The sequence below is a fragment of the Marmota flaviventris genome, chromosome 13 (assembly GCF_047511675.1).
Source record: "Marmota flaviventris isolate mMarFla1 chromosome 13, mMarFla1.hap1, whole genome shotgun sequence".
NCBI classification, from domain to species: domain Eukaryota; kingdom Metazoa; phylum Chordata; class Mammalia; order Rodentia; family Sciuridae; genus Marmota; species Marmota flaviventris.
The window spans coordinates 100,758,890-100,784,547 of record NC_092510.1 but is presented as its reverse complement, the minus strand read 5'-3'; the positions used below and the strand labels follow the sequence as shown (position 1 = coordinate 100,784,547).

At 56.2% G+C, this 25,658-nt stretch overlaps 1 protein-coding gene across 2 annotated transcripts in view; it reads right to left on the bottom strand.

Annotated features, from left to right (window-relative positions):
• Positions 1 to 3,619: 3,619 nt before the first annotated feature.
• Cfap77 (cilia and flagella associated protein 77) overlaps positions 3,620 to 25,658 on the bottom strand; it is a 119,942-nt gene continuing 97,903 nt past the window's right edge. For both annotated transcript variants that reach the window (XM_027945412.2, XM_027945421.3), the window contains 2 exons: positions 25,015 to 25,116; positions 3,620 to 3,742 (listed from right to left, as the gene is read on the bottom strand). In XM_027945412.2, coding sequence (XP_027801213.1) covers positions 3,620 to 3,742; positions 25,015 to 25,116 — 225 coding nt within the window. The remainder of the gene's footprint in view (positions 3,743 to 25,014; positions 25,117 to 25,658) is intronic.

Below are 25,658 nucleotides of genomic sequence, written 5' to 3'. Positions count from 1 at the left end.
AACCCGGCTCTGGTTTATAAATCTGGAAGTCGACCTAAGCCGGTGGTGTCAGCATGGAAGAAAGCTGGGCCCTCGGCCCAGGAGCTCTGTTCTGGCCCTGGTCCTGCTGGTAGAAGGCTCTGCAGCCCTCTTCTCCTGCGGGTCCAGGTGGTCTGAAGGGCCCTTCTGTCCTGGTGAATCCTGTCTTCCAAGGCTCCATCTCCATGTCCTGCATCCCAGCCTGCTTCTGCTCCCCTCTCCTGCCAGGTGTACACCAGGTCCCTCCCACCTCAGAGGGGACTTCAAAGAATTTCAAGCAGAGCAGAGGAAGGTCCAGATCAGCCGTCTCCCTGTGTCTTTTGCAGACAGTACACGCAGTCTCTGGTTAGTGGTGCATTGCCAAGAAATCTAACCAGAGGTAGAATGCTCCTGAATGTCAACCAGTGGGGAAATCAGCCAAAACAGGGGCACAGGGCCGTCCCTGTGATGCCCATCCTCACCTGGTGTTTGTTGGCAGTGATTAGGAGGACTTGGGTTGCAAAGCCAAGCCCTCCCCACATTTGTGCATCTTTAGAGGAGACTGGGGGGACAGACTGGAACACACAGTGGTTGTCCCTGGCCTGTGGCAACGTGTCAGCCTCCCTCGAGCACACTCCCTTTCGAGAGAGTCTGTGAAATTGGGGTGGTGGTGGAGGAGGAGGTCAATAGGATGAAGCCCAAGGCCCCTCAAGCTGGAACCTTCCGGACTAGCCCGGTTCAGAAGGGCAGGTAGTTGCACCTCCGCCCCCAAGCCTGGTTCAAGTGAGGACAGGGGCTCCGCTGAAGATACGGGGTACTACCCAAGAGTGTGGGTCAGACCTGGGGCTTTGTGTGGGTTCAGAAATTAACAATGAGGGAAGAACCAAGCCCTGGGGGGAGAGAGGGACGCCCGGCGGAAAGATCAGGAACCTCTGCTGTCGCTGACTCAAGCACGCCAGCGGGTGGCGCTGTAGGACAAGGAGCCGAGAGGCTCTCGGGAGAGAGCGCTGGGGGCCTGGCGGGAGGGCCTGGGCTGTGCACTCCGAGAGCGCGCGGTGGGCCTCTGCCGCAGCAAGTGGTGGGATAAACCAGCGAGAGTCCTGGAGCGCTGGGGGCTGAGCCTGTGCTTGGCAGGCCTTGGAAAAGCAGGCCTGACAGGGCCACTTGCAGGTGGTCATCTCTTGTGGCCAGGGAGGGGCTGGCCTCACCCTTTGGAGCAGCGAGTTCAATTCTGGGTCCTTTGGCAAACTTCTGTCCCCTGATGTGTCCCCCAACCCCCCCACCCCCGGCCGCAGGGAATTTCAGAGCAACCTGTCCCTCTGAACATCCTGCCCTTGCCCCCTGTCACCCACAGGACTCTGGTGCCTGCGCCTTCCCAGTGTGCTTTGGTAAAAAGAAATTAAAAGTTGTATTTACTTGTAGCTTAAAAGTGCCAGACTCTGTGCTAATCACATTATATATTTTATTTAAAGCCATCGTTATCTAATGTACCTTGAGGAAATGTCCTATGACAGTCGAGCTCACAGATAAGGCACAGAGGATAGGTGTCTTGCTCAAGGTCCTGCAGAAAGTATTTGGTGGAGCTGAGCCCGTGCTCTTGACAGTGGTGGCATGGTACTGCCTGGGCTCTCCTCTGCCAGACTTGGTTGCTCAGTGAGTCAAGGGCAGCTTGGGCCAAATGAGTGAGGGTGTGCCAGGCATGGTAGTGCACACCTGGGATCCCAGCAACTCAGGAAGCAGGAGGATCAAGAGTTTAAGGCCAGCCTGGGCGATTTAGTGAGAACCTGTCTCAAAATAAAAAAGGACTGGGATTGTAGCTTGGGGTAGAGCACCCCTGGGTTCCACCCCAGGACTGTGAAATGAGTGAGGATGTTGTCTCCATGGTGCTGAGGAAGGGGTCCAGGCTCATGGGTGGGTGGGGTCCATCAGGCCCTGCTGAGGCAGGGGCATCTGTGTGAACTGGCTTCTGGTGGGCTGCGGTGTGGGTGGAGGGTCAGTGCTTCCCTCCTAGAGGGAAAGAGGAGCAGGTCACGGCTCTGCAGAGAATAAAACAGGCTGTGGAATTCACCTGGGGCTCTTCTGAGAAAGGCCTTTGAGGAGGGGTGCAGCTAAGCTCTGAATGACAAGCAGGAGGCAGGTGACAGTTGGGGCTCAGGCCTGCAGGCAGAGAGAAAAAGGAGCACAAAGCGCCGGAGCCAAGGCAGGCGTGAGCCAGTGGCCACGGTGGGAGGGGAGCCCGAGGGGTGGGCCGTGGCTCTCCTGCCAGCAGATTGTGGCTTTCTCAGGAGTGATGGAAGTCCCTGAGTGCCAAGGGGCTGGGGACTGCGCCGTGGGCCAGGAAGCAGGGAGGTGGCTGGGATCCTCCAGAGAGAGGACCAGGGTGCTGCCTCCAGCTGGTGCAGTGAGGCGGAAAGCCGCGGCTGGCCCAGGGTAGGGTTGGGCAGGTCGTGGTGACAGGCTTCTGGTGGCTCAGGCGTCAGGGAACAGAATGGTGCAGTTTGGGCCGCAGCAGCTGGGTGGACGGGTCTCATGACACGGGAGAGGCAGACGAGGAGGTGGGCTTGGCGGGAAGATGGAGTCTTCTGTTTGGGTTAGAGCGGAATGCCAGGCGCCACATGCAGGTGGCAGGTGGGCAGCCGGGTGGAGAGTCTAGGACTCCGGGGAGAAGTCCAGGTGAATATCGGCGTTTGGGAGCCCCCAGGGTAGAAAGGGAGTGTAAAGCTCCAAGTCTTGCCTGACTCGGGACGGGTGCGGGGTATGTCTTGGAGGTTAGTGAACCTTGGAGGGTCTCAGGCAGCCACACTGACTCCGGGTGAGTCTCATATCGGTGGCTCACTGCTTCAGGCTTTATTGGCTTACACACGGGGACTTGAGGGAGAGAGAGGACAGACAGCCTTTAAATTTAAAACAGATCAGCATATAATTTGTGAGAAGAAGCCAAAGAACCTGCAGAAAATTGAGTTAAGAAGCACCCAGAAGTTTGCCTGAGAAGTCCCACTGGCCTGGCAGCCTCTCTCCTTCTAGGGAGGGGTCCACACCCCAGGCAGGCTTGGTGGGAAGCCTAGCCTGGCCTGACTGATTGACGGGGCCCTGAGCTGAGGGGTGGGGGCTGTCCAAGTAATGAACCATCAGCTCTGCCTGCTGTCAGGGGTCCCAGAGAGATTATTCTGCTGTGGCGAGACACTAGGCATCCCAAAAAGAGCAATTAAAACTCATGTTTGGAATATGAAATGAGAGCTTTCAAAGGACGTCACTGTCATGCTTTCTGCAGGAAACACAGGTGGTTCTTGATGCCTAATGGGCAGAGTCCTAGGATCGACCCTTAGCTGGGATTTTTAAAAACTGCCTTGTAATTGGGGTTCATGGGGTCAGGGGAGAGCTTGCAGAGAAGCAGGGTGAGCCTGAGGAGGAGGAGTCCCCAGGTCGAGGGCCACTGGGGTAGGTAGGACTGGTATTGGCTAACCTAAAGGGAGGGCCTTGCCAAAAATATCAAGCTAAGGCCTGACTGGGTCTTCGCACAGCAGAAACTGCAGACGGGGAGGAGGGTCGCGCTGGGGTTGGCCAGAGAGCTGAGTCCTCCGGGGGTCTCCACTGCGACGGGCTTCCCCGGGCAGGCGAGGGCCTAGGGGTGGGTGTAGTTGCCCAGGCGCAGGGTCCCCTGGCGCACTGCGTATTCTTCTCGCTGGGCTTTGAGTGCTCTCTGGCGATCAGCCTCGGTGGGGAACGTGTCAAGATGGCGACCCACCTGCATACAGAGGGGAAGAGCAGAGGGGGAGCCTCATTTGGGTCGCTCCCCTCCTCCACTGGTCCACCCTGCTCCTGGGAAGACACCCGGGCAGTGCGCTGAGGGAAGGCAAGGAGCAGGAGACCCGAGGGGAGAGGACCGCAGCGTCTCAGGTCCCCCTCGCGGCTGGGGAAGATGATGCAGAGTCAATGTCACCCATGACTGGAGCCACCGTGCGATGGGACCTAGCAGCAGTGTTGTCCTTCACATGCTGATTTCCCACCATTAAAAGCTGTCCCTCCCAGGAATGCGGTCTCACTCCCCTCCTGCCTGTGTGATCAGGGCCCTGCCATTGATGGCTTCAGGGTCAGAGTACAAGAGTATCACCTTGCCGTTGGGGGGGGGGGACACTCCATGGAGACAGATCCAAAAAGTGGCAACCTCTGCAGTTGAGACTTCATGCCATCAGGGGCTGGGGTGTGACAGTGGTAGACCTGGCCTAGCTTGCCCCATCCCCAGCACCAGTTAGCCGCCGTCCTTGGCCTGCCCTCTCCTCTCGAGAAGCGCAGCCAGCTGGGCATGATGGAGCACCCCTGTGAGCCCAGCTGCTTGGAGGCTGAGGAAGGTACTAAAAGGCAGGAGGGAAGGGAAGGAGGGAGGGTGCCGGGTGAGAACCCCTCCTGCCGCCCGCCAGTTGTCCACTGGGCAGCCTCACCTCCTAGTGTCGGAGATCCCACCCATTAACTGAGCACAACACCCCCTAAGTGGCATTTCTGCCCAGGATGACCCAAAGGAGGCAGAGGAGAAAGGGGGTGGGTTTGCTGTCCGCTTAGGCGTCCTCTCATTGTCCCCTCCCTCGCCCCTCCACGCACTCCTGTCTGTTGAGCACGGCTCCACACCAGGATTGGGACATACAGCCGCAGGTGAGGGAGACCCGGCCCACCCTCAGGGGCTGAGAGTCCAGCACAGGGAGAGAGGGCATCCACCGCAGTGGCAAGACCAGGCCTTGGAGCCAGGGAGGCGTCCCTGGAGAAGAGGTGCTTAAGGGGTGGGTGGGCTCCAAGGAGGTGCAGGGGCTCCCCAGGCACAGGGGAAGTACCCCTGCTGGCCGAGGCTCAGCAGGGCTCAAGTTCCCAAGGGTTCACTGGGGGACATGGTGGCTGGGTGGAGGGCCAGCCAGGTGGTTCCCTTTGGATTTGCAGGGCAGCTGAGAGCCCGTGGTGGCTGCAGGATAAAGCAGGAGCCGTGTCCCAGCAGCTACAGGTTCTCGTCAAGCATCCAGGGCACCCTTGGCTCCCTTAGGGGTGGCCAGCTCGGCCTACGTCTAGCCAGCAGCCTTAACATGACAAAGTGAGAAAGAAATATGAACAGGGAGAAGACAGAACTTGTAGAGGGAAGTCTCTGTGCTCTGTGCAAAGCAGAGCCTGAGTGGGATCACGTGCGCTGGTCTACCGACAAGAACGGAGGCTCAGAGCAGGGTTTGGTTCAAGGTTGCCCCACAGGAAATTGGTGGTAGAAAAACTCTGTTAGCCTTCTCCCCCTCCTCTAGAGTCTTTTGGTTTCTTCTTGAGGGAGTTTTGAGTTCTTTCCAGAACATTCTGCAGCAGCTACTGCTGGTGCTGTCTGGGGTGCTCCCTGTTCCTTGACCACGGGTGGAAAGGAGGTGGGGTCATGGGAGCTTGTTGGGAACCCACGGAATCAGATGGTGGTGAGTAGATCTGGCTATTCCTGGAGTGACCTTGCTCTTCACTCCCTATCCTATGTGGACCCCACTTCTTCTGGAAAAAAAAAAGAAGGTGCCCACAAGTCCTTATGTCCAAAAAAGTGCAGGCTGTTTCAGGTTTGTGGCCTTTGCAAGTCCCTGTATGGACCCCTACGGCAGCATTCTGGCCTCAGCCCTGGTCTCAAGCTTCAGAAGAGCCCAACCCCAAAACTTAAGAGTCCACCAGGGCAGGCTCTTCCCCAGACACCTGATGTCCACCTGCTCAGGGTGGAGCACTCTGACTTCAGTCCCCAGTACCGCAAAACTAACTAAATAAATTATGTGACAACTTACATATGGTTTTATAAAAAACTTAACATTATGTCAAAATAATTTCCAATTCTGTTACATTGTCATTGTCAAAATAATTTTTTCTTTAAAAAACTTTTTTAGGGCTGGGGATGTGGCTCAAGCGGTAGCTCGCTCGCCTGGCATGCGTGCGGCCCGGGTTTGATCCTCAGCACCACATACCAACAAAGATGTTGTGTCCGCCGAAAACTAAAAAATAAATATTAAAAGAAAATTCTCTCTCTCTCTCTCTCTTTCGCGCGTGCACGCTCTCACTCTCTCTTTAAAAAAAAATAAAATAAAAAACTTTTTTTAAAAATATTTATTCTTAAGTTTTAGGTGGACACAATATCTTTATTTTAAATATATGTGGTGCTGAGGATCGAACTCAGTGCCTTGTGCATGCTAGGTGAGCACTCTACCACTGAGCCACAACCCCAGCCCCATCTTTAAAAAACTTAAAAAAATTTTTTTTTTCAGTTGTAGATGGACACAATATCTTTATTTATTTTTATGTGGTGCTGAGGATTGAACCCAGTGCCTCACACGTGCGAGGTAGGTGCTCAACCACTGAGCTACAACACCAGCCCCTAAAATACTTTTAGTAGCTGGGCATGGTGACGCACTTCTAAAGTCCCCGTGACTCAGTATTGCAAGTTCTAGGCCAGCCTCAGCAACTTAGCAAGACCCTGTCTCAAAATAAAAGATTAAAAAAAGGGGCTTTGGATGTAGCTCAGTGGTAAAGGATCCCTAGATTCAATCCCTAGTATCAAAAATAAATAAATGTGAAAATTGTAAAAACTTTAACAGCCTTATTGGGGTATATTTGACATACAAGCTGTGCCCGTCACGGTGTGTCGTTGGAGTGTGGACATGCGCAAGTCCCTGGGAGACCGTCCCGTAGCCAGGGCAATGCAAATGTTCATTGCTGCCCCAAGTCTCCTTTACCATGTTGGTTTTTGTTTTTTGGTAAGAAGAGTTATCTTTTGAAGTTCCATTCTTTTGGTAAGAATATTAACATGAAATTTACCTTCTTAGCAAATTTCAGATGCACAATGTATACGCACACTGTTGTTGATTACAGGCTCAACGTCACCCAGAGCCCCAGAACTTGTTCATTTTGCATAACTGAAACTTGATCCCCATTGAGCAGCGCCCCCCCCCCCACCCCCGCAACCACTTTCCTCTCCATGCTCCCATGTGTCCCAGCCCTTTGTGATCCTTGTCTCTGCTACCCCCCGGCCCCCACAGCTCTCCTTGGCCTTCAGACTGGGTTGACCAATGTCCCTACAATGGACAAATGTGACCTTATTTGGAAAGAAGCTCTTTGCAGATGTATTAAGTGAAGGATCTCAGGATGAGATCATTCTGGGTTACTAAGGGGACAAGGGTCTTTGAAGAGACAGAAGACACAGAGGAGGTCAGGTGAAGGTGGAGCCCGGGGGTGCAGGGCCTTGGCCCAGGAGCCTCCCGAGGCTGAAGGAGGCAGCCCTGGAACCCTCAGAGTGGGTATAGGCCTGCCCACATCCCGGCTTTAAACTTCTGTCCTCCAAACTGTGAGAGTAAGTTGTTTTAAGCTACCAAAGTTCATGGCAATTTGTTAGGAAACTTCTGGGGGGAAATGCAGCCCCCTAACGGCCCTGCACTCACTCAGCAGCCAGACTGGGGGCTCTCCTGGAAGCCTACTCAAGCAAAAGCCTCTGCGGGTGGGCCCTTGGGAGAGGAAAGGGGATGCTGCAGCCATGGAATCCCCAAATCCCAAACCCAAACCAGTCGTCTGTGGAGAGGGACAGTCCAGCCCTCAGAAAGCATCCTCCGGCAGGTGCTGCTGCAAAAGTGGCCTCAGAGGCCCAGAACGGGCACCTGCAGCTACTCCTTGTCACAGCCATGCAGCGTCAGTACAGATGTGCCGGGCACCAGGCTATGGCCTGTCTATCTCACACCAGCCTTGGGACCTCCTGACGACGGTGGCACCACCCCTGGCTCTGTTTGGCAGATGGGCAACAGAGGCCCTGGAAGTCTCCATCACCTGCCCTGGGTTTCACAGACTGAACCAGGGTGCAGGACGCCAGGCCTGAGCTCTTTGGCACTAGGCTGGCCTGCCTCTTAAGGTGCTCCTTGATGGAGTCGGGGAAGCCACAGGCAGCGAGGTCATGGCTCCGTCCCTTGCGCACACTCTCCCTCTGAAAAGAGCAGCTCAGCCACACGTGAGGAGCCTCAGCACAAATCAGGCCTGGAGCCCCGGTGTGGTCATGACCCCCGGCCCCCGGAGTCCAAAGATGAAGAGCTGGAGTAAGGAATTCCTTCCGAGATGCTGCTAAATTAAGCCATCTGCGGGCTGTCTCCGCCTGGAGCTAAGAAATTGTAACGGCTCTGGCAGGAGACAGGCTTGCCGAGTGAAGCTGCCTGCCTCTGAGGCCAAGGGAGGTAAATACGAGGTGATGCCACAGCCCCAGCAGGCGGTGCCCTACCTGACTGGAAGGCGCCGGTCCTGTTGGAGCGGGAGCATGGCACACCGAGGGACAGAGCACCTCCACCGCGCAGTGCCCCGGAGACAGACCAGAGAGAAAATGGTGGCCCATGCGAAGTCACGCAAGATGTCCTCAAGTGCACTGTTGTTGAAAGTCCTTTAGGAAACAGCTACCAAATAGACCCTGGGTGGGGAAATGGAAGTCTGTGGGGCAGGCAAGGCCTCCAGGGAGGGTGGAGGACGGGGTTGGGGGCGTCCCAGGCAGTGGGGACCAACCAAAGCCCCGAGTGGGAGGAAGTGGGCAGATTCAGGGAACTGAAAGCAAGTGGGTGGGGGGCGGGGGAGCAAGGGGAGGCAGAGAGGGGAGCAGCCTGGCTTTTTCCTGTGTGTGCTGGGGATTGAGCCCAGGACCTCACTTCATTCATCCACGTCCCCAGCCAGGAGAGTGGCGTTGGGGTGTGGGAGGCTGCCCTCAGTGACGGACCGCAGGCATCGCCCGGCTTCCTTCTCAGCGGCACTGAGCCGACGGGTCGGGGAGGCAGGAAGCATGCCACCTGGGTCTCGGATGTGGATGAATCCCATCTGCACTGGGATCTTGTGGTCTTAACTCACTGGAGATGGGGCTCAAGTGAGCACATGCAGCCCTGGAGTTCTGTGAGGCAGAGTCAGCTCCTGCCTGCTCTGGGAGGACCCCCAGCACCTGGCTCAGGGCCCGGCATCAGAGAGGTGTTTCCATAAGGCCGATGGGTGGGCAAACGAGTGAAGGGATGTTCACCTGACCTCAGGAGGTCAGGCGGGGCTTGAACGCAGCCTGGAAGGATGGGGAAGGGGAAAGTGGCTTGACGGGTCCTGGAGAGAGGGTCAGTAGAGAGGGAGGCCCACAGTGGGGGTAAAGAGGGCAGTGAGCCCGGACAGGGGACACTGGGCAGCTGGACCAGACACACCGGGGAGGCTCCATTCAGCATGGGAGCCCCACATGCCAACTTCAGCTCCTCAGTCACAGTGGCCATTGCCAGGGCCTGCTAAGCCAGGGTGGCCAGCAGCTGCGGTGGGCAGGGTTCTGTCCAGGGTTCCGTGTTGCTCCAGGTTTATCTGAACAATCACAAGTCTCAAAAACACAAGTGTGTGTGAAAATAGAGTTATAGAAGTCACATGGATTGGAAGCAGGAGGCCACGGGTGCCTCGGGTGCCTCGTGGGACACTTCCTATGTGGGCAGCCCCTGCAGGGGCCTCCTTAGACAGAAAGGCAGGCACAGGGTGGTGCCTGGCCTGGCGTCTGGGAGGGAGGGGCTGAGCTGAGGGCCACGGCCTGACCCTCTTGCTGACAGGAAAACAGGTGGGGGTCCCGACTACGAGCAGGTGGCGCGGAGCAGGAGGAAGCCCCGCCCGGCCCCCCACAGCTGACTCTGTGTGCTGGGTTTCACTAGCTGGAGGCTGGCATCCCCCTCCAGCCGAAGACAGAGTTCACTTTCCTGATGGCTCCTCCCAACCCCAACGCCCAGGAAAACACCCAGGACCCGGAGCTCACGCTGGGGGCGGGCAGCGCCATCCTCCCCTTGCCCGAGGCAGGGGCTTTGCCAGGGTGGGCAGCTCTGGGCTGCTTGCTAACAGGTGAGATGCATTTCACCTTCTCTTCCTGAAGCTCGAGGCCTCTGCTACAGGTGGGGACTTCTGGCCACAGCCGTGGGCTCCCAGAGGAGGGCCCAGTGGGTCTGCCCTGGAGCCTCCTCACGGGGTCAGGCCTTGTGTCTGCCAGAGACAAGGTGTGAGGGTCACACACAATGGCCAGGAGGGCCCAAACCCACCGTGTGCAGGTTCACAGGCCGACGGGCTCTCCTGCGGTGCCTGTTAGAGTCCAGGCCTCTGACCCCACCCCACGCGGGGCCAGCTGACTCTCGGTCCCCTCTCATTAGTCACGCGATGGTCCCCCAACACCAAGCCTTCCTCAGACAGGTCTGGGGACCGAGGAAGCCAAAGAAAGTCTTGGAGAGGAAATACCCAGAGTTTTTTTCTTTTTCTTTCTTTTTTTTTTTTTAAGTAAGAAATAAATCTGCCAAAGAGCTTAGGGGGAAAAAAAATGACAGCCACAGAGATTTTAGTTTAGTTTTTTTTAAGTGACAACTGCTCAGGTGACTGGGAGAGAAATTTTGCTGCAAAAAGATTGAGAGGCTGTCTCCTCTAATGAGAGGCACTTGGAAATTATGGATCAGTCCCAGGTCAGTAATTTCTGTCAAGTTCGGGGCAGCTGGAGGTCAGAGGCCCCAGCAGAACACAGATCCATGCAAGGCCTCTTTGGAGAGCAGACTGGGTCCTCAGTTCTGATGTAGCAGGTTGTAGTCTAAGTAATTAATGAGGGTAACAATCTCTCCTGAGACATCTGGTCCCCGAAATTGTTATTCTGCTACTGGCTCTAATTTCTCTGTGGTCCAAAAATAGATGGAGCAAGGACACAGAGTCTGACCCTCCCTGCTGACACATGCTGTGACTTCAAAGAACATCCAAACCCAGGCTGTGAAAACAAACTTCCTGTCTCCCCACAAGGCTGAGGGTTGGCTCTGAAACCACACCTGTGCCCACCTGGGTCAGCTGTGTCGGGGAGAGGGGAGCAACACCCTCTGATGCTGGGGCCAAAGGGGGCCCACCTTCATGTCTCAGAACAGGTGACTAAAGCACAGGAAGGTCAAGACACCAGCCCAGGGAGGCCCAGCTACTAAACAGCAAAGCATGAACAAGAGCCAGGTCTGTGTTCACTGACTTAACTGGGGCAGAAGAAGACATGGGAATTGGTGTCTTTGAAGATGGGACTTAATTTGCTGTTTCCAGAAATCATCCCATTGCCCTTCAGTCATTCCCAGGGCCGTCAGCAGTGTGGACATCAGCAAGCTTGGTGCAAGTGCTGCTTCACGCGGGTGGCTAACACCAGGCAGGCTGCCCCTGGAATTCCACGCACCTGGGGGCGCACCCGCTGCTGCTCTGGCTTCTGAGTTGGACAGGCCCAGGTAATGGAGAGGCAGAAGGGATTGTGGGGAGCCGAGGGCACACCAGAACCCCCCATCATGTGCAGCCACATCACAGTGGTCAATCGTGACCCTGTTGCAGCCTCCAAAGACAGGGCCTGGGTGGCCATGAGCTCTGGTGATTTTTCAAGTGACCTGACTTTTCTTGTTAACATCTTGATTAACATATAATGCATATACCATAAACCAAGATTCCAGTATATTCATCGTTTGTACGACCACAACCACAACCTAAGTTAGCATTTTTTCATGACCCCCCAAAGAAATCTCCTGCCATTGACAGTCACTCCGCTCCCCCTCCAGCAGCCCTAGTCGTCACCAGTCTACTTCCCATGTACACGGAGTCCAGCATCGTGGCCATCTGCGACGGGCTTCTCTCACCTAGCAAATGTTTTCAGGGTTCCTCCAGCTTGTGGTGTGGATTGGCACCTCGTTCCTTTCTATGGCCCCATAGTATCTGGTTGTACGAAGACCACGTTTCTTTATCCCTCTATCTGCAGATGGTCGTGAGTCATTTCTGTTTTGTGCCATTATGAACAGGGCCGCGAGGTTCGCCGTGGATGAGCTTTCCTGTGGGTGTGTTTTCACTTATCCTGAGTGGGTACCTGGGAGTAGAATTGCTGGGCCGTAGGGGGCTCTTCCTGGCCTTGGGGAACTGCCAGAGTGGCTTCAAAGTGGTTGTCTGGGTTCTTACTTCCACCAGCAACACAGGAGAGCTCCGGTTTCTGCGACCTTGCCAGCCCGGGGTACCGCGGTCTTCCCTGCAGCTGTCCTCGCGTGCACAGCGCTCCCGTGGTGTTGATGGGTGTTCCCTGGTGACTGATACTGCTGAGCACCTTGTCATGTATTTATTGGCAGCTTCTTTATCATCTTTGGAATGTCTATTCAGATCATTTGTACATTTTGAAATTAACTGACTTATATTTATTACTGAGTTGTAAGATAACTTATATATCCATGAGTGCGAGTTTTCTATCAGACCTAAGATCTGCAAGTCCTTTTTCCCATTCTGCAGGCTTTCTTTCTACTTTCTTCATGGTGTCATTGAGAGCATGGAAGTTTTGAACTGTGGTGAAGTCCAATTTATCTGTTTTACTTTAGTGTGTTGTGTTTTATTTCCTTTTATATAAACATCTTGGGCCAGAGACAGAGTGTGCTCTGGCCGTGCTCGATGGCCACATTCTGATACAAAATGTTCCAAGGCTGAGTCTAGGCTCATGAAAAAATATGTGGTGATTGATTAACAAGGTCTGCCATGGGCACAGGGCAGGGAGAGAGAGTGCCATGGTTTTGCTTTAAGAGATGAAAACAGCCTTCCATGGGAGCAATGATGAATACAGATCCCGCCTCTCTCTCTAGGCAGCCTCAGGTCACCTGCACCTGGTATGGCCAGTGGGTAGGCAGCAGCCAAGGGAGAGCAGAGAGCTTCAGGAGAGAGACGGGGAGGCCGGCAGGGGGCTGACAAAGGCACCAGCTGGGGCTCCCTGGAGCCTTGTTAGTGAGAGAGAAGCCCCAATTTGGCATGGGTGCCGGAACAGAATAAGCCCTAACAAATGCTCCCGTCGTCAATCTCAAGGGAGAGTCATATGCGCCATTTATTTTTCTTTAAATGGTTCGGCTTTTTAAAACCATTCCATCCTTGTTTGGGGTGCAGAGTCGGCGGGGGGGGGGGGTGGGGTCGGCTTGCCAGTGGCAGCTTTAGCTGGGCCTATAAGGAAAGTGTGGGCACCCCATGAAATCTCCGCCCTAATGCCATCCTCTCTCCAATCTAGCTGGCATGCTCCTTGTGCCCAGCACCTGTCCTGGCCGGACCATGGTCCCCCAGGCTCTAGAGGTGACGAAGCTCAGGGTGCGCTTGGGCTCTCTGCTGCGCCCCGACCAGGGCTCCATTCGGAGCCTCCGGATCACCATCATCTGGGCCTTGCACCTTGACTTCTCTTTGAAACACTCATCCCAGGAAGAATGTGGCGCTGGGAGCTGCCGGCCGAGGCCAGATGAACACCAGGAGAGAAAGACCCCTTCCCAGTCCCCACTCCCGTCTCCACCCCGGAGCCCCTGTCTTTGCGCACACCCCAGGATGCAAATGATACCGGCCCAGCCATCACTTGTGAAGCTTGACAGAAAATAATGAGAAACACTAAATCTTTTATAAGGTCAACACTCGCCTTAGCCGAGCAGCTGTCAAACAAGAAAAGAATTTAGCGCCGGAGCCACGAAACTTCCATCGGCTCATTAAACCCAACAGGGCCCGGGCCTGGCGTGGCGGAGGAGGCGAGGGGCCTTCCGTTTTGTGTCAGTAATTTGCGGCGGAGGAGGCAGAAGAAACAGCCGCGCCAGAGGGGCCTGGGGGGTGGCTGGGGAATCGTTAGCGCGCCAGGAGCGGCCGCGGCTCCTAATTGGAAGCATTGGGCATTATCAACGGAGGATTTGCCTCGGTTCCCTGACAGCTAGTGGGCCCAAAATGATCGCCCACTTGTCAGTGTAAAAGACCATTAAAAACAAACCATTTTGATTTAATTGGAGGCGGTGCACCACGGGGCCAGGTGAGGAGGCTCGGCAGCCCCGCTCAGCCGGGCCATGCCCCTCTCCCTCTGTGTGAGGGGCCGGGGGTGGCAGTGTGTGTTTTCCAGACTTTTCGCCTTTCAAAAACTGTCTGAGCAAGGAGTGAATGGGAGACGAGTGAGCTCCACAGCGGCAGCGGGCCTGTTGTCAATGGGGGTTGTCAACAGACAGAGTGACAAGCTGGGCTGCCAGGAAGGGGGTCCCTCTCTTCTCATGCCCTGGTGAGGGGAGTCTGCTCCACTCTGTTCTTCTGGGAGGGGCCCCGAGAGTCTGGCTGAGGGGCGTGTTCCAGCGGGGTGCCCACTCCACTTAGAATGAAGGACGTGGACGGTCACGGTAAACGCTGATCTCCGTGGAGAGCAGGGCTTTCTTTTCCTTTAAGCTCAAGTGAGAGCTAAGGAGTTAGTGAAGGAGACACATTCACGGAGACCCTTCCGAGGAGTCTCTGTGAAGGCGACAGCCCCAGCCATCTGGGTTGTCTGGTTAGTGTCCCCCACTGGGGGCTGTGGTGTGGATGGTGTGTGGGCAAGAGCCCTACCGTGTCCCAGGAAGAGAAGCTGAACATACAGATGCCAACCTCCAGTCCTGGTGGACCTCCCAAAGGGCAGTGCCTGCAAGTGCACGGGTCCCTCTGTGCAGATCCTCCGTGTGCGAGCCAGAGAGCAGGCCCCCCAGTGCCAGGCGCTGTCGGCTTCACATGTCAGTTCTCTGCATCATGCGTGCCGTGGCTACTTGATAATATATCAAGTAATATACCAAGTAGCCACGGCACACATGATAATTAGCTGGGGCTTGCCAGATCTCAGGGCGGTCTACATATCTGTATATCAGTCTCTCCCCAGCTCACACAGGCCCGAGCCGTGGGAAGGGTCTGCTGGGGAAGCAGGAGCACCAGCCAACCCTCAGAGACCTCCACTGCTTGTTCCCATGAAGCACTGGGCTGCAGGAGACACCAGATCCCTGGTGAGCTTCCAACTCCAGAGCTCCAAATTTTGCTGCTGAATTTGGATGGTGGGAAGGCCTTGATTACTTTCTCTGGAAATTCACCTGACTCTGCTTCCACAGGTGGCACACAGTTCCTCAGCTGGCCGAGTCTTTGATTTTGTGCTCGATTGCAAATGGTATCCTTTGCCGCGCCTTTCGCACAGTGCCCCTCAGTGCCTCATCACTTATTCACGCAGGCCGCGCAGGACTCCTGAACCACTGCCGAGCAGCAGGGCCCACTCGGGTGTCTGGTGTCAGCCCGTGGGGGCGGGGCGCACTGCGCTGGGGCTGGTGTCATTCTTCCCCTTTCTCTTATGGAATAATGATCAGCAAGAATGTTTCTGGTATCTTTTAGGTGGGAACGGAGCCTTTCTGTGGTTGATGAGGCCGACCCCATCAGTCACAAGTAGGAACAGTACAATAAAATGTCCTCAGTGAAACGAAAGATGTCAGGGATGTTTTCTGGACACTGTTCTGGGGAAAATGTCACAGACAGGAGATCTCTATGGGTCTTGAGGGATGAATGGATAGACAAATGGATGGACAAATGGATGGAAAGATGAATAGACAGTCCGATGGAGGGATGGATAGATGGATAGTGGGTAGGTGAGTGGGTGGGTGGGTGGATGGGCAGATGGAACAATGGATAGATAGATAGATGAAAGGTTGGATGCATGGAAGCCCAGATGGATGGATAGACAATTGAAAGGATGGATGGATGGATGGATGGATGGATGGACAGATAGATGGATGGGTAGATGAAAGGATGGATAGATGAATAGATAGGAAGATAGATGGATGGATAGATGGATAGATGGATGGATGGGTGGACGGATGGATGAATGGATGGACGGACGGATGGATGGATGGACGGATGGATGGATGGATGGATAGATGGATAGATGGATGGATGGGTGGACGGATGGATGAATGGATCGACGGACGGATGGATGGGTGGACAGATGGACGGATGGATGGATGGGTTAGGAGTCTGGGATAAAACAACAGAGCCCTTAGAAATGCATCTGAGATCCAAGCATCTGGAAGATCCTCTTGATCTGCTTTGCTCAGCTTAACCTCTAAGTGGAAGAGGTGTTTTATTTTCTTCAGTTGTTTGTACCCTGTCTCCTTCCAAGGGATTTGAAGGCACCCAATACATTGTACATATGTGAAATAAGATATTTAGTAGCTACTTAAGCAAGTGTAGAGACCCTCAGGTCCCTAAATCACACAGATTCTAACTGTTGCTCCTTTTTGCCACATAGGACACGGAGAAGCACATCCCATCATGACAACTTGGTCTTTTCCACAGTAGAGGGATGGCACTAGCACCTGAAGATTAGGAACACAGGTTTTTGAGTTGGACAAATGCAAATTCCAATCTTGGCCCTATCACTTTCCAGCTGTGTGACCTGGAACCTCAGTTTCTCACTAGCAAAGAGAGGATCATTCTGCCTACCCCAAGGATCATTTCCGAGTCCCTGACAGGGTGCCTAGCATCCAGAGCAGGCTTTCAAGACCTGCTGACTGCCACTGTGTTTGCTGTTCATGATGCACACATTCAGCTAGAGCTTCGCTGCCCTCAGCAGGGAATTTCCACATCCAGTCTTATATTAAATGATTCAGGCGGCTTTCATGCACATGTTCAAAATTTTCTTTAAAAATATGTGGAAATGCAATTCAATGGACAGATCTTCATGCCTGTGGGTAAAGGTGGAGAGTGCAGCACTGACTGGCCGGGGTCATGGCGTTGGATCTGCCTGCTGTGACAGCCAGGCCGTGCTCCACCTTCTGACACCCAGAACTCTGCCCTGAGGTGCAGTCAAGAACCCGGCACTTATGGAGAAACAGTCTGACTTCAGGGATTTGTAAGGCAGTGATTCTATAGGGTTCCAGAGGCCAAAAGCACAACCAGGAGGTAGGAGGTAGAAAGAGGCCGACTTGGACTGAACTTAAGAAAGACGTTGCTATGGACTGAGTTGTGTCCCCCAAAAATCATACATGAAAGCCCTCACCCCCACAGTGATGGCACTGGGTTGGGGCTTGGAAAGGTGGTCAGGTTCGGATGAGGTCATGAGGGCAAGATGGGCTAAGTGCCCTCATCAGAGGAGACACCAGCGGGCTCCTTTCCTCTCCCTCTCCCCCAAGTGAGGACAGGGCAGCCAGCTGCAGGCCGGGAACAGGTCTCTCATCACAACCAACCATGCAGGCACCTCGACCTTGGACTTCTGGCCTCCAGACTTTACTCGTTGCTGTTGAAGCCATGCTGCCCAAGCAGACAGAGACAGAAGTTCACTAGCGAGGGCTGAATAGCAGACGGAGCCCAGGCCAACAGCCCGTTTCCTCTCCAAGGCCCCACGGTGCTGCACAGCAATGGGAGAGCACCCCCCACCCCCACCCCCATAAATACTTCAGACACAGCTATGAGAGTGGAGCTGACCTTGACCTAGGGAGCTGGGGAGCTGCTTGCCCAAGGCGCAGGTTTGGTGGCTATTACAGACCTGCTACATCAAGGTCCCAGGTGGGGTCCTGGAGTCTGCTAGAGCCCTGTCCTCAGAGGACGCTAGGCACAGCAAGTCTGATAACAACTCGTCTCTGGGAGCAGATGCCAGGGCCTCATCCAACCCAGATTCTGCCATTGTGCCACGCTCTTCCAGCTCCGCCCAGCTGGGCAAGCGCTCTGGGTGCACAACGGCAGTCACTGCTCTGTGATGGCACCGACCTGCAGATGCTGACACAGAGGCAGCCATGAGGTAGGGTGGGACCTGGAGCCTGTCTGTGTGGCTTCTGAGCCCAGAGACTCAGCCCCTACCCGCTCAGTCTGCCTCCCACTTTTAACACGGGAGTGTGAATGGGATCGATGACTCCTTTCCTCTCTAGCCGTGGAGCCAAACTGCAATTTAAAAGGTGCTGGGTTTTTTCATCAAGGCCTGACGTTTCCAGGGCAGGGGAAGTGTGAGGTTTATTGCAAGGGCTTAAGTCAGCCTGAGCAGGGCTGCCACAACGCTGAGGCACGACACTCTCGGGACGCCCATCAACACCTCCCTCCTGACCATCCTCACTTTCCTTCCCGGGGCCTGCAGTTAGCCCCACTGGTCTCTGACCTCAGTTGGACATTCTTAGCATTTATCGGCTCTTCCAGGGCCTAAGTCCTGAAGCAGCCAGCCAGAGTCCACATCCCCGACTGGCCCCTTGCTAGCCTTCACCTTGACGTGCTGTAAGCCAGGGAGCCTGGGCTTCCTGCCTCTGAGATGAGGCTATCCATTCCCGCCACACAGGTTCCTGAGAGTATTGATGTGCAATGGGACAATTCACAAAGTGTCCAGGCTGGAGGACTCTGGATGGGCAGGATGTCCTTACAGTGACTTCCTCCCTCCACCCTCCCAGCCATGGGGCTTTGGTCAAACTACTTTTGCACTATTGGAGACATCACTGCCCAGGACTTTCTTTGAACAGAGGAAAGGGAGAGGCCAGGGAGCCCCTGCCATGTCTTCCTTCCTCCCCAGTGGATGTTCTCCAGGCAGGGCCGTGCCCCTCCAGGGAGCCCAGAACGGCTGCGTGTGTCCCACGGCATCTGCATTCATTTCACCTGCACCTTCCTGAGCCCCAGGTTTATCCCAGCAGGTCTCAGAGGGATGTCCCTCTGGGAGGACCTGCCACTGGCAGTGGGTGAGGTAACCTTGGTCCCACCGCACCAGCTGAGCTGGTGCAGGGGGACAGGCTGGCGGGCCAGGACACCTGGAAACAAGAAGGAGTCAAGGAAGACGTGGAGGACCTTGCTCCTGAGGGGTCAGGCGCAGGACCAAACTCCTCCGTGAGCCAGTGGCTTATTCTCTTAGGGATGAGCTGGAAGAAGAAGTTGGGGACCCCCAAAGTCTCCTCCATTCCCCAAATTCCCCACGAGACTCTCACTCTCTCTAGAGACTAGAGGTGTGTACCTCATTCTAAAGCAAGCTCTCCTGCTCTATTTTCTGGTCGACTTTCAACACAAGAGTAGAATTTTCTCACCTGGTGGAGGAGAAGAGCTTTCTGGATGGAGCTAAAAGCCCTTGGGGGCCAGCAGGATTTAGGGCTTGGGCCCTAGGCTGCAGGACTGGGCCTGCATATGTGCCAGCCTTGGCCCTCCCTCTGCCGCCAGCCTCCGGCTCCACCTGACACCCCAGGACTTCTCCACTGCTCAGGGACCTTGGCCACTGTCCCCCAGCGCCCCTCCTGCACACCTTCAATCCTCTTTCCCCCACCCTAGACCTTCAGCTCTGGTCATTTGTGAGTTGCCAGTATTTGACAGCAATGTCACCTCCTGAGCAGGTGCCAAAATATTCGGTACCTCCTAGGTGCCAGGTTATGTAAAACCAACGGAGCCCCCACCTCTGTCCCTGGGCGATCAGCTCTTCTGCATGGTGTCAGTTTATAATAGGGGTGTCTGTGTTTAGGGAGGAATGTCAGCTGCGTCGGGGCCTCTGAGTCACTCTTCCCATCCCTGCGTGTGACATGCCCCACTCCTGCGCTTGGCACCCTGCATGGCAACCTTGGATGATTCTTATTCCAATGCATGAGAGCGACAGGAATCTTAAAATACCACTAGTGTGGGGCCTGGGGAGGGGCAGCAGACCCGGCATCAGCCCTTCCTGGGTCTGGGGAGTGGGACTTTGGGATTGGGCACACCTTGGCGAGGGCAGCCCATCCTATGTACAGGAAGCAAGGCCGATGTCGAGGCAGAGGTGGTGGGTGGACAGGGCAGGAGCCCGCTCCAGGTTTAACAGAGAGTTAACTTTCTAGCCAGCCATGATTTGTAAGAGAGCTTAAGGGTGGCAGAGAAAATCCTTCTCTTAGATTCAGCAGCAGCTTTCACTAATCAGCTGGGTCTCTGGGTGTCGGTGCTTGGCTGACTGCTGGTAATTTTTTTTCTCCATCTCCTGCTCCTGTTAGGGAGCCTGAGGCCCAGGAGACCCAAGGCAGGGTTAGTCTTCCACAAAGAGAAGAGCCTGATTCCGGCATCCAGAGCACAAGAGCCTGTAAATCAAACTGTTAGCTTAATAGCGTGGACCATTATTCTAGAGCAGTGGGGCTGAAACCGAAAGCCAAATGGAAATACCGTCAATTTGTTCATACTTTGGTGGCTGAACGACTATGTAATGTGGGGATCGGCCAGCAGCCACGGGAGGGGCGGAGTGCGCGGTGCAGGGGAGGCCGCCAGGTGCGTGGGCAAACCCTCTTCCAGGAGGGAAGCGAGTCTCCAGTGATAGCATGGACTTGGCCATGCAGAGCAGCCTCGGGGAGCCAGAAGTCTCCACTCCTGGGGACACGCTGGCCACCGGCCTTTGTGTCTGATGGAAAGCGAATCTTGTGTCTCGGCCAGCGGCTTAAGAGCACTTGTGAGAAGTGACAGAGAACTGGGTTCCAAGGAGGCATGACCATGGGGAAACACCTGGGAAGAATTTGGAGTCTTCATCCTCAAAGAACAGTTTTTTAAAAATAGCCTGACTAGTTTTATGCAAGTGACTTGGTTCAAAATTCAAAGCCTGTAGAACACAGTATCAGAGAAAGAAACCGCCTCACCCCCTCACCACAGCTACCATGTGGGGGACTCCCTTTCTAGAGGTCCGTGGTGCTGTGCAGACACAGGGTCATATGGGTGTCCTGTCCAGGTGGGGCCGTGGGCCCAGGTTCTTTCCCCTGGGAATATTTAGCCAAGTGTCAATCAGCGCAGATCAGAGCCTGGATTCCTGGGGCTGTGTATGGCCCACAGTCTGTCTCTCAAGGGCACCCAAGCCATCTCTTCCTGGCCACCATCCAGCCTTGGAGAGCACTCACCCCTTGGCTTTGGGTAGAAGGAGAAACCAACTACTTTTCATGGCTTACGATTAGGTGGCCAGAGACCACGGAGTTCAGAAGCAGTCACAGCCAAGAGCAAAAGGGACAATGTCAGTAACCACACCACTCCATGGGCCAAAGGGCTGCTGGGCAAGCAGAGGGAGCCAGCCCGCATCCAGAGGTCAGGGCTACCATCACGGGAGCAGACCCACACCCAAGCTAGGGGCGGCCAGCCAAGGTTGTGTGTCTCGATCATTTCAGGCTGTGCACTGTGTACCTGGGGCTGGGGCTGCTTCAGACGTCCCTGTCCATCCGTCCACCTGTGTAGCTGCTGTCCATCCATGCCAGCACCCCACTGCAGCAGTGATGGTCTTTGGTTCATAGGTCACCATGTCATCAGTGTCAAGAGCAGGGTGGTACCAACGGTGCTCAAGGAAGAGAGCTCTGAGTGAGGGAGGGAGGGAGCGAGCAGTCTCCCCCACTGTCCTCACTGCCAATCAGCTGCTCCTGACTGGCAGCTCAGCATGGGCCAGGTGCTCTGCTAAATGCTGAACACACATGCGCTCGTCAGATCCTCCCAGCACCCCTGCCAGGGGAGCATCATGAGCTCATTTTATGGAAGAGGAAGAGAGTTTAGCTAAAGCCACCCGGCCAGGCCGTGGCAGGGTCACGTTTGACCTGGCCTGGCCGCACTCCCATACACAGTCCCCTGCTCCCCTCCCGCCTGCCCCCTGCCACAGCTCTGCCCTGTGGCCCCAGCACACCCTGCCAAAGGTGTGAGAGCCTCCTCCACTTAGTAGTGGGAGACGATGAACTCTCGGCCCGTTCCCCAGGGGCGAGAGCGGTTCCCCTCATGGTGCAGTCTGGGCCTGGGGTCCGCTCCTTGCCCAGCTTGGAACCCAGGGTCGTGGTTTAGAAGGCTCTTCAAGGAACCCTCCTCCCTCCCACCTTTAGATGCGGAGATTGAGGCTCCATGACCCAGGCCTCTCAGCACAGTGTGAATGTCCTGGCTGGAAGGCCCACCAGCTGCCACCAACCACCCCCCGGGGCGCCGCCATGCTGTGGCAATCGCTGGTCACAGGGACCAGAGCGGGCAGCCCTGCCTGCCTGAGACGCTGCAGGGCCCACGGAGCAGCCACACGGAGGACGTGTCCCTCCCCCCCTCGGCCCCTCTCCTCTCTCACCCTAAGTGGCCTGTGCCGTGCAGGATGGGGGTCCCCCGGCCCCTCTTGCAGCAGCCCCCCGTGGCCAGCTGAGGGAGCAGAGAGCAGCCTGGGCGACGCAGTGACCCGGCCCTGGGCGGCCGCCGCCCGGCCTGCTGCTTTCCCGTGTGAAAGGTGTTTAATTATTTCTGACAGAGTTCAGCCTCGACATCTGTTCGGGGTGGGAGAGTCCATTTAGGTCATCCATCACCCTGACAGGTTCAACTTTTTTGGAAGCGCTGTTTCCCTTCATGATGGGGCCAGTGGGGGCGGCGGATCAGCAGCCCCGAGACCCAGACAAAGGCCTCAGAGTCCGTGCGTGACGCAGGCCAGCGGCCCCCACCTGACTGCTGAGCGGGCCTTCGGTCCAGACCAGGCGTGGTGGGAGGGCAGGGGCAGCTGGGTAGGGTCCATCAGACCCCGGGGAGGCCTGAATGTCTTCGGTCATCCATTCACCTGTCCACTCGTTTGTTCGTTCCACAGACCACGTCCTTGGTGCCAGGCACCCTGCTGGGCTCTGGGGACTCGATGGGGGACCCAAAGGCGGTTCTTATGGGCTAACGTTTTGGCTGGGGAAGATGAAAACATCACCCAGTTAATTAATTAGTTGCAAAGTTGTCAAGTGCCACTGTGGGAAGAAAGGCGTCCCCGAGGTGGAGAGAGAGACGACTGCTGGGCAGGGTGCAGTTGAGGGGCAGTCTCAGGAGGCCCAGGGTTAGGCAGCCCTGGACTGGACCCTGACACAGGTGAGCCTATTTCCACACCAGTGGGTTGGGGACAGGGATGCTGAGAGTCATAGCTAAGTAGGTATGACACAAGGCAATTTCCTTGTCAGCCTACCCCATGTTGCTTAGAGGAAGGACTCTCCATTGTGGACCCAGGTCATTTGCAGTGACTTTGCATGAAAGGTGACCTTGCTCAAGGACCAGGGCGGATCTGGGTTTAGGGCTGATCGGGGGTTTAGGGCCGTTCCAGGTTTAAGGTGATTCCTGCTGGGAATAGGGCATATCCTGCTGCCTCAGGCGCCTTGAGTTCCCGTTGAGTTCTCGCGGGATTCAGAGCCCGGTGGAGAGTGTGGATTTTGCCCAGAACGTGCGTGTAGAGTGCCTGTGTCAGTTCGGGAATAAAGAATTGCTGTTTGAACCTACAAGGCTGTGAGTGGCTCGTGATTTTGTGCCCAGCCAGACTGCGGCACAGGAAGGCTGTGGGTCAACATGTCAGCACTCAGTAATTACCTCCCGACAGGGAAGGACTGCCTGTGACGTCCCACAACAGCAGCACTCTGTGGGTCGGGGGTCTCTGTTGGGCTGATCCCTGGGCACCACCCCACTCTGAGAGTCTTGCTCAAGCCCCCGATTCCTGCGGCCTCAGGCTCCGGGCTGATGGAGGGGGTGACTGCAGCATTAGCAGGCAGAGTCCCACGAACATCCTTAGGAAGGAGGAAGAGCACCCGCATAAAGCGGGGGCTGCATGTTACGTCTCATCAATTCTGTGGCACAGTGGGGAGTGTGCGTGTGCCACCCTGTCAAGACCTGGATTCCAGGGTGAGGAGGGCACAGTGCTGCAGGGCGCGAAGCTTGTTCCAAGTAGGAAATCAAGTCGTCCTCAAAAATGGCCTCTCGCGATGCCTGGCACCGAGCGAAAGTCACCCCTCCAGGCTGGGCCGTGTGTTAGAGCAGCTTTCTACAGCCACCCAGAGGCTTGATCCTGAGACACCCCCGCTGCTGACCACAGGAGGAGCATTTGTTTCCTGCGCATGAAGCCCCTGCCTGGGCCTGCGGGGGCCCCGGGCACAGGAGACAGCACACCCGCGTGGAGCTCTCCATGGTACCTGGGCGGCCGGCCTTTCCCTGCTCGGCAGGGGAGACGTGAGGTGGGGGGAGACCACCTGCACCATCCCGTGTCCACAGTGCTGGACTCTAATCAGAGGGGCCAGGAGTCCATGCTGTCGAGCAGAGCCTCACGGAGGGGCCTCTCTTGCCTGTGGATCCACTGGGGCAATGTCCCCAGACGCCTGCATCCCCACAGACACAGGGAACAGCAGAGAGGAAAGGCAAAGGACGGCCCCGGAGAGCGGAGGACTTGTCTTAAAGCTGGGACAGGAGAGAGAGAGAGATGAGAGGCGGGTGCACCGTGGAGGCCGAGGCGGGAGGTGCTCCTGGGAGCAGCGCGGCTGTGACTCCTGCCACGTCCAGAACGGCGCCTGGTCATGTTCTTTCCTCGACATTTGCTGTGAGCATGGCGGCAGCCTGGGCTGACGGGCGGCAGGGCACATGGTCACTGACATATGCAGATGGAGGCCGCATTAGGAGGGACAAAGCAGGTTTCCCGGCAGAACTCAGCAGCTTGTTGGCGTGCATCAGGCTCAGGAAGCCAGCCACCCTCACGTCAGAACCGAAGCTCGAGTTACTCGGCCGCCAGCGGGCCAGCCAGGAGCGCCGCTGCGCACAGCTGTCTTCCTGGGGCCAGGCCAGCCCCTGGTGGCCTCCAGAGAGCCTCTCTCTGTCCACGTTGAGCATACACAGCCCCCTCCCCGTCCCGAAGCCACTGTTCCCCATTTCCATTTCCCTTGGTCTGCGGTGCCCCTGGCCCTCACAGTGTTCCCCTGCTGAAGGCCGCTGAACAGGAGCCCTGTCTGGGAGCCACCGGGCCACATGGCCACATGAACACGGGTTCAGTTCTGAGGCCGGAGCTCACCACCTCCCTGGACCCTTGACCAAGTCCATCTGGCCCGCGCACACTTGCTCCCCTCTGCACGGGAGGTCCAGCACTGGAGGGCAAGCAGCTGGGTCCTGGGCAGAGGACATGAAGCATCAGCAGTCCCATCCCTGGAGGCTTGGCCCCGGCAGCATCTGCACCGGGCAGGCAGACACCCAGGCTCTGCACCGAGAAGCCTGCCATCAGCCCAAGGCCCTGCCACTTCCCCAAATCCACCATGTTTCCTGTCTGCAAAGCAGGCCTGATGGCAGAGACTTCCCTGGACAGGGCACGTGAGGGGTCTGAGCTAAGAGCATCTCCGAGCCTGGCGCTCAGGAAGTGCTCAAAGGACATTAGTCCTTGCAATTGCCATCGATAAGCCAATCGATGGTGAGAGGCCTGCAGAGCTCCTAGACAACAGGTGGAGACAGCAATGGGGTGAAGTGACTGGCAGCCAGCCCTGTGTGCAGGAAGGGGCAGGCGAAGGGGACACTGACCTTCTGGAAGTGGGGCATGTGCCAGAGGGCATCCAGCTTCACGGGCGGCTTATATTTCCTCAGGTGATTGCTCCGGGTCTCATACAGCTTCCCCAGGATCACCTGCAGCCGGGGAGGTGGACAGGTGAGAAGCCCGGGCAAGGACAGGGGGTGCGAGGGCAGAGCCTGGGGTTCTTGTGTGGGCCGCTTCCTCCTGGCCCTTCTCCTATTCACAGCATTGCCCCGCTGGCCCTGCCCCTGGCTGCAGCTCAGCTGGCCCCGGGGAGGGACCGCGGGATGCCCTGGGCATGTCCTTCTGTTTGGCCCTGCAACACTGGAGGTTGTGGCCATAGGTGGCTGGGAGGTGGGGTGGGTCCCATCCTCCTTGAAGCTGCCCTCCAAGGCTACCATGGCCCGGTGTTCACAGGGCCTCTGTGGTGTGAGTGAAGACATGTACTACTGTCCCTGGGAGCACCATGGCCCATCAGGGAGGAGGAAGGTAGCTCCTTTGGGGAGAGGATTCGGAGGCTCCTCTGGAACCCACAGGGTCTCCACAGTGGCTCTCAGAGGTGAAGAGGAGGCTCTCTCTCCCTGAGCCGTGAGCTCCGTGCCCATGTCCACAGGGTGTGTGGCTCGTGGGTCTGTCAGAATGAGCAGCTTTCTCC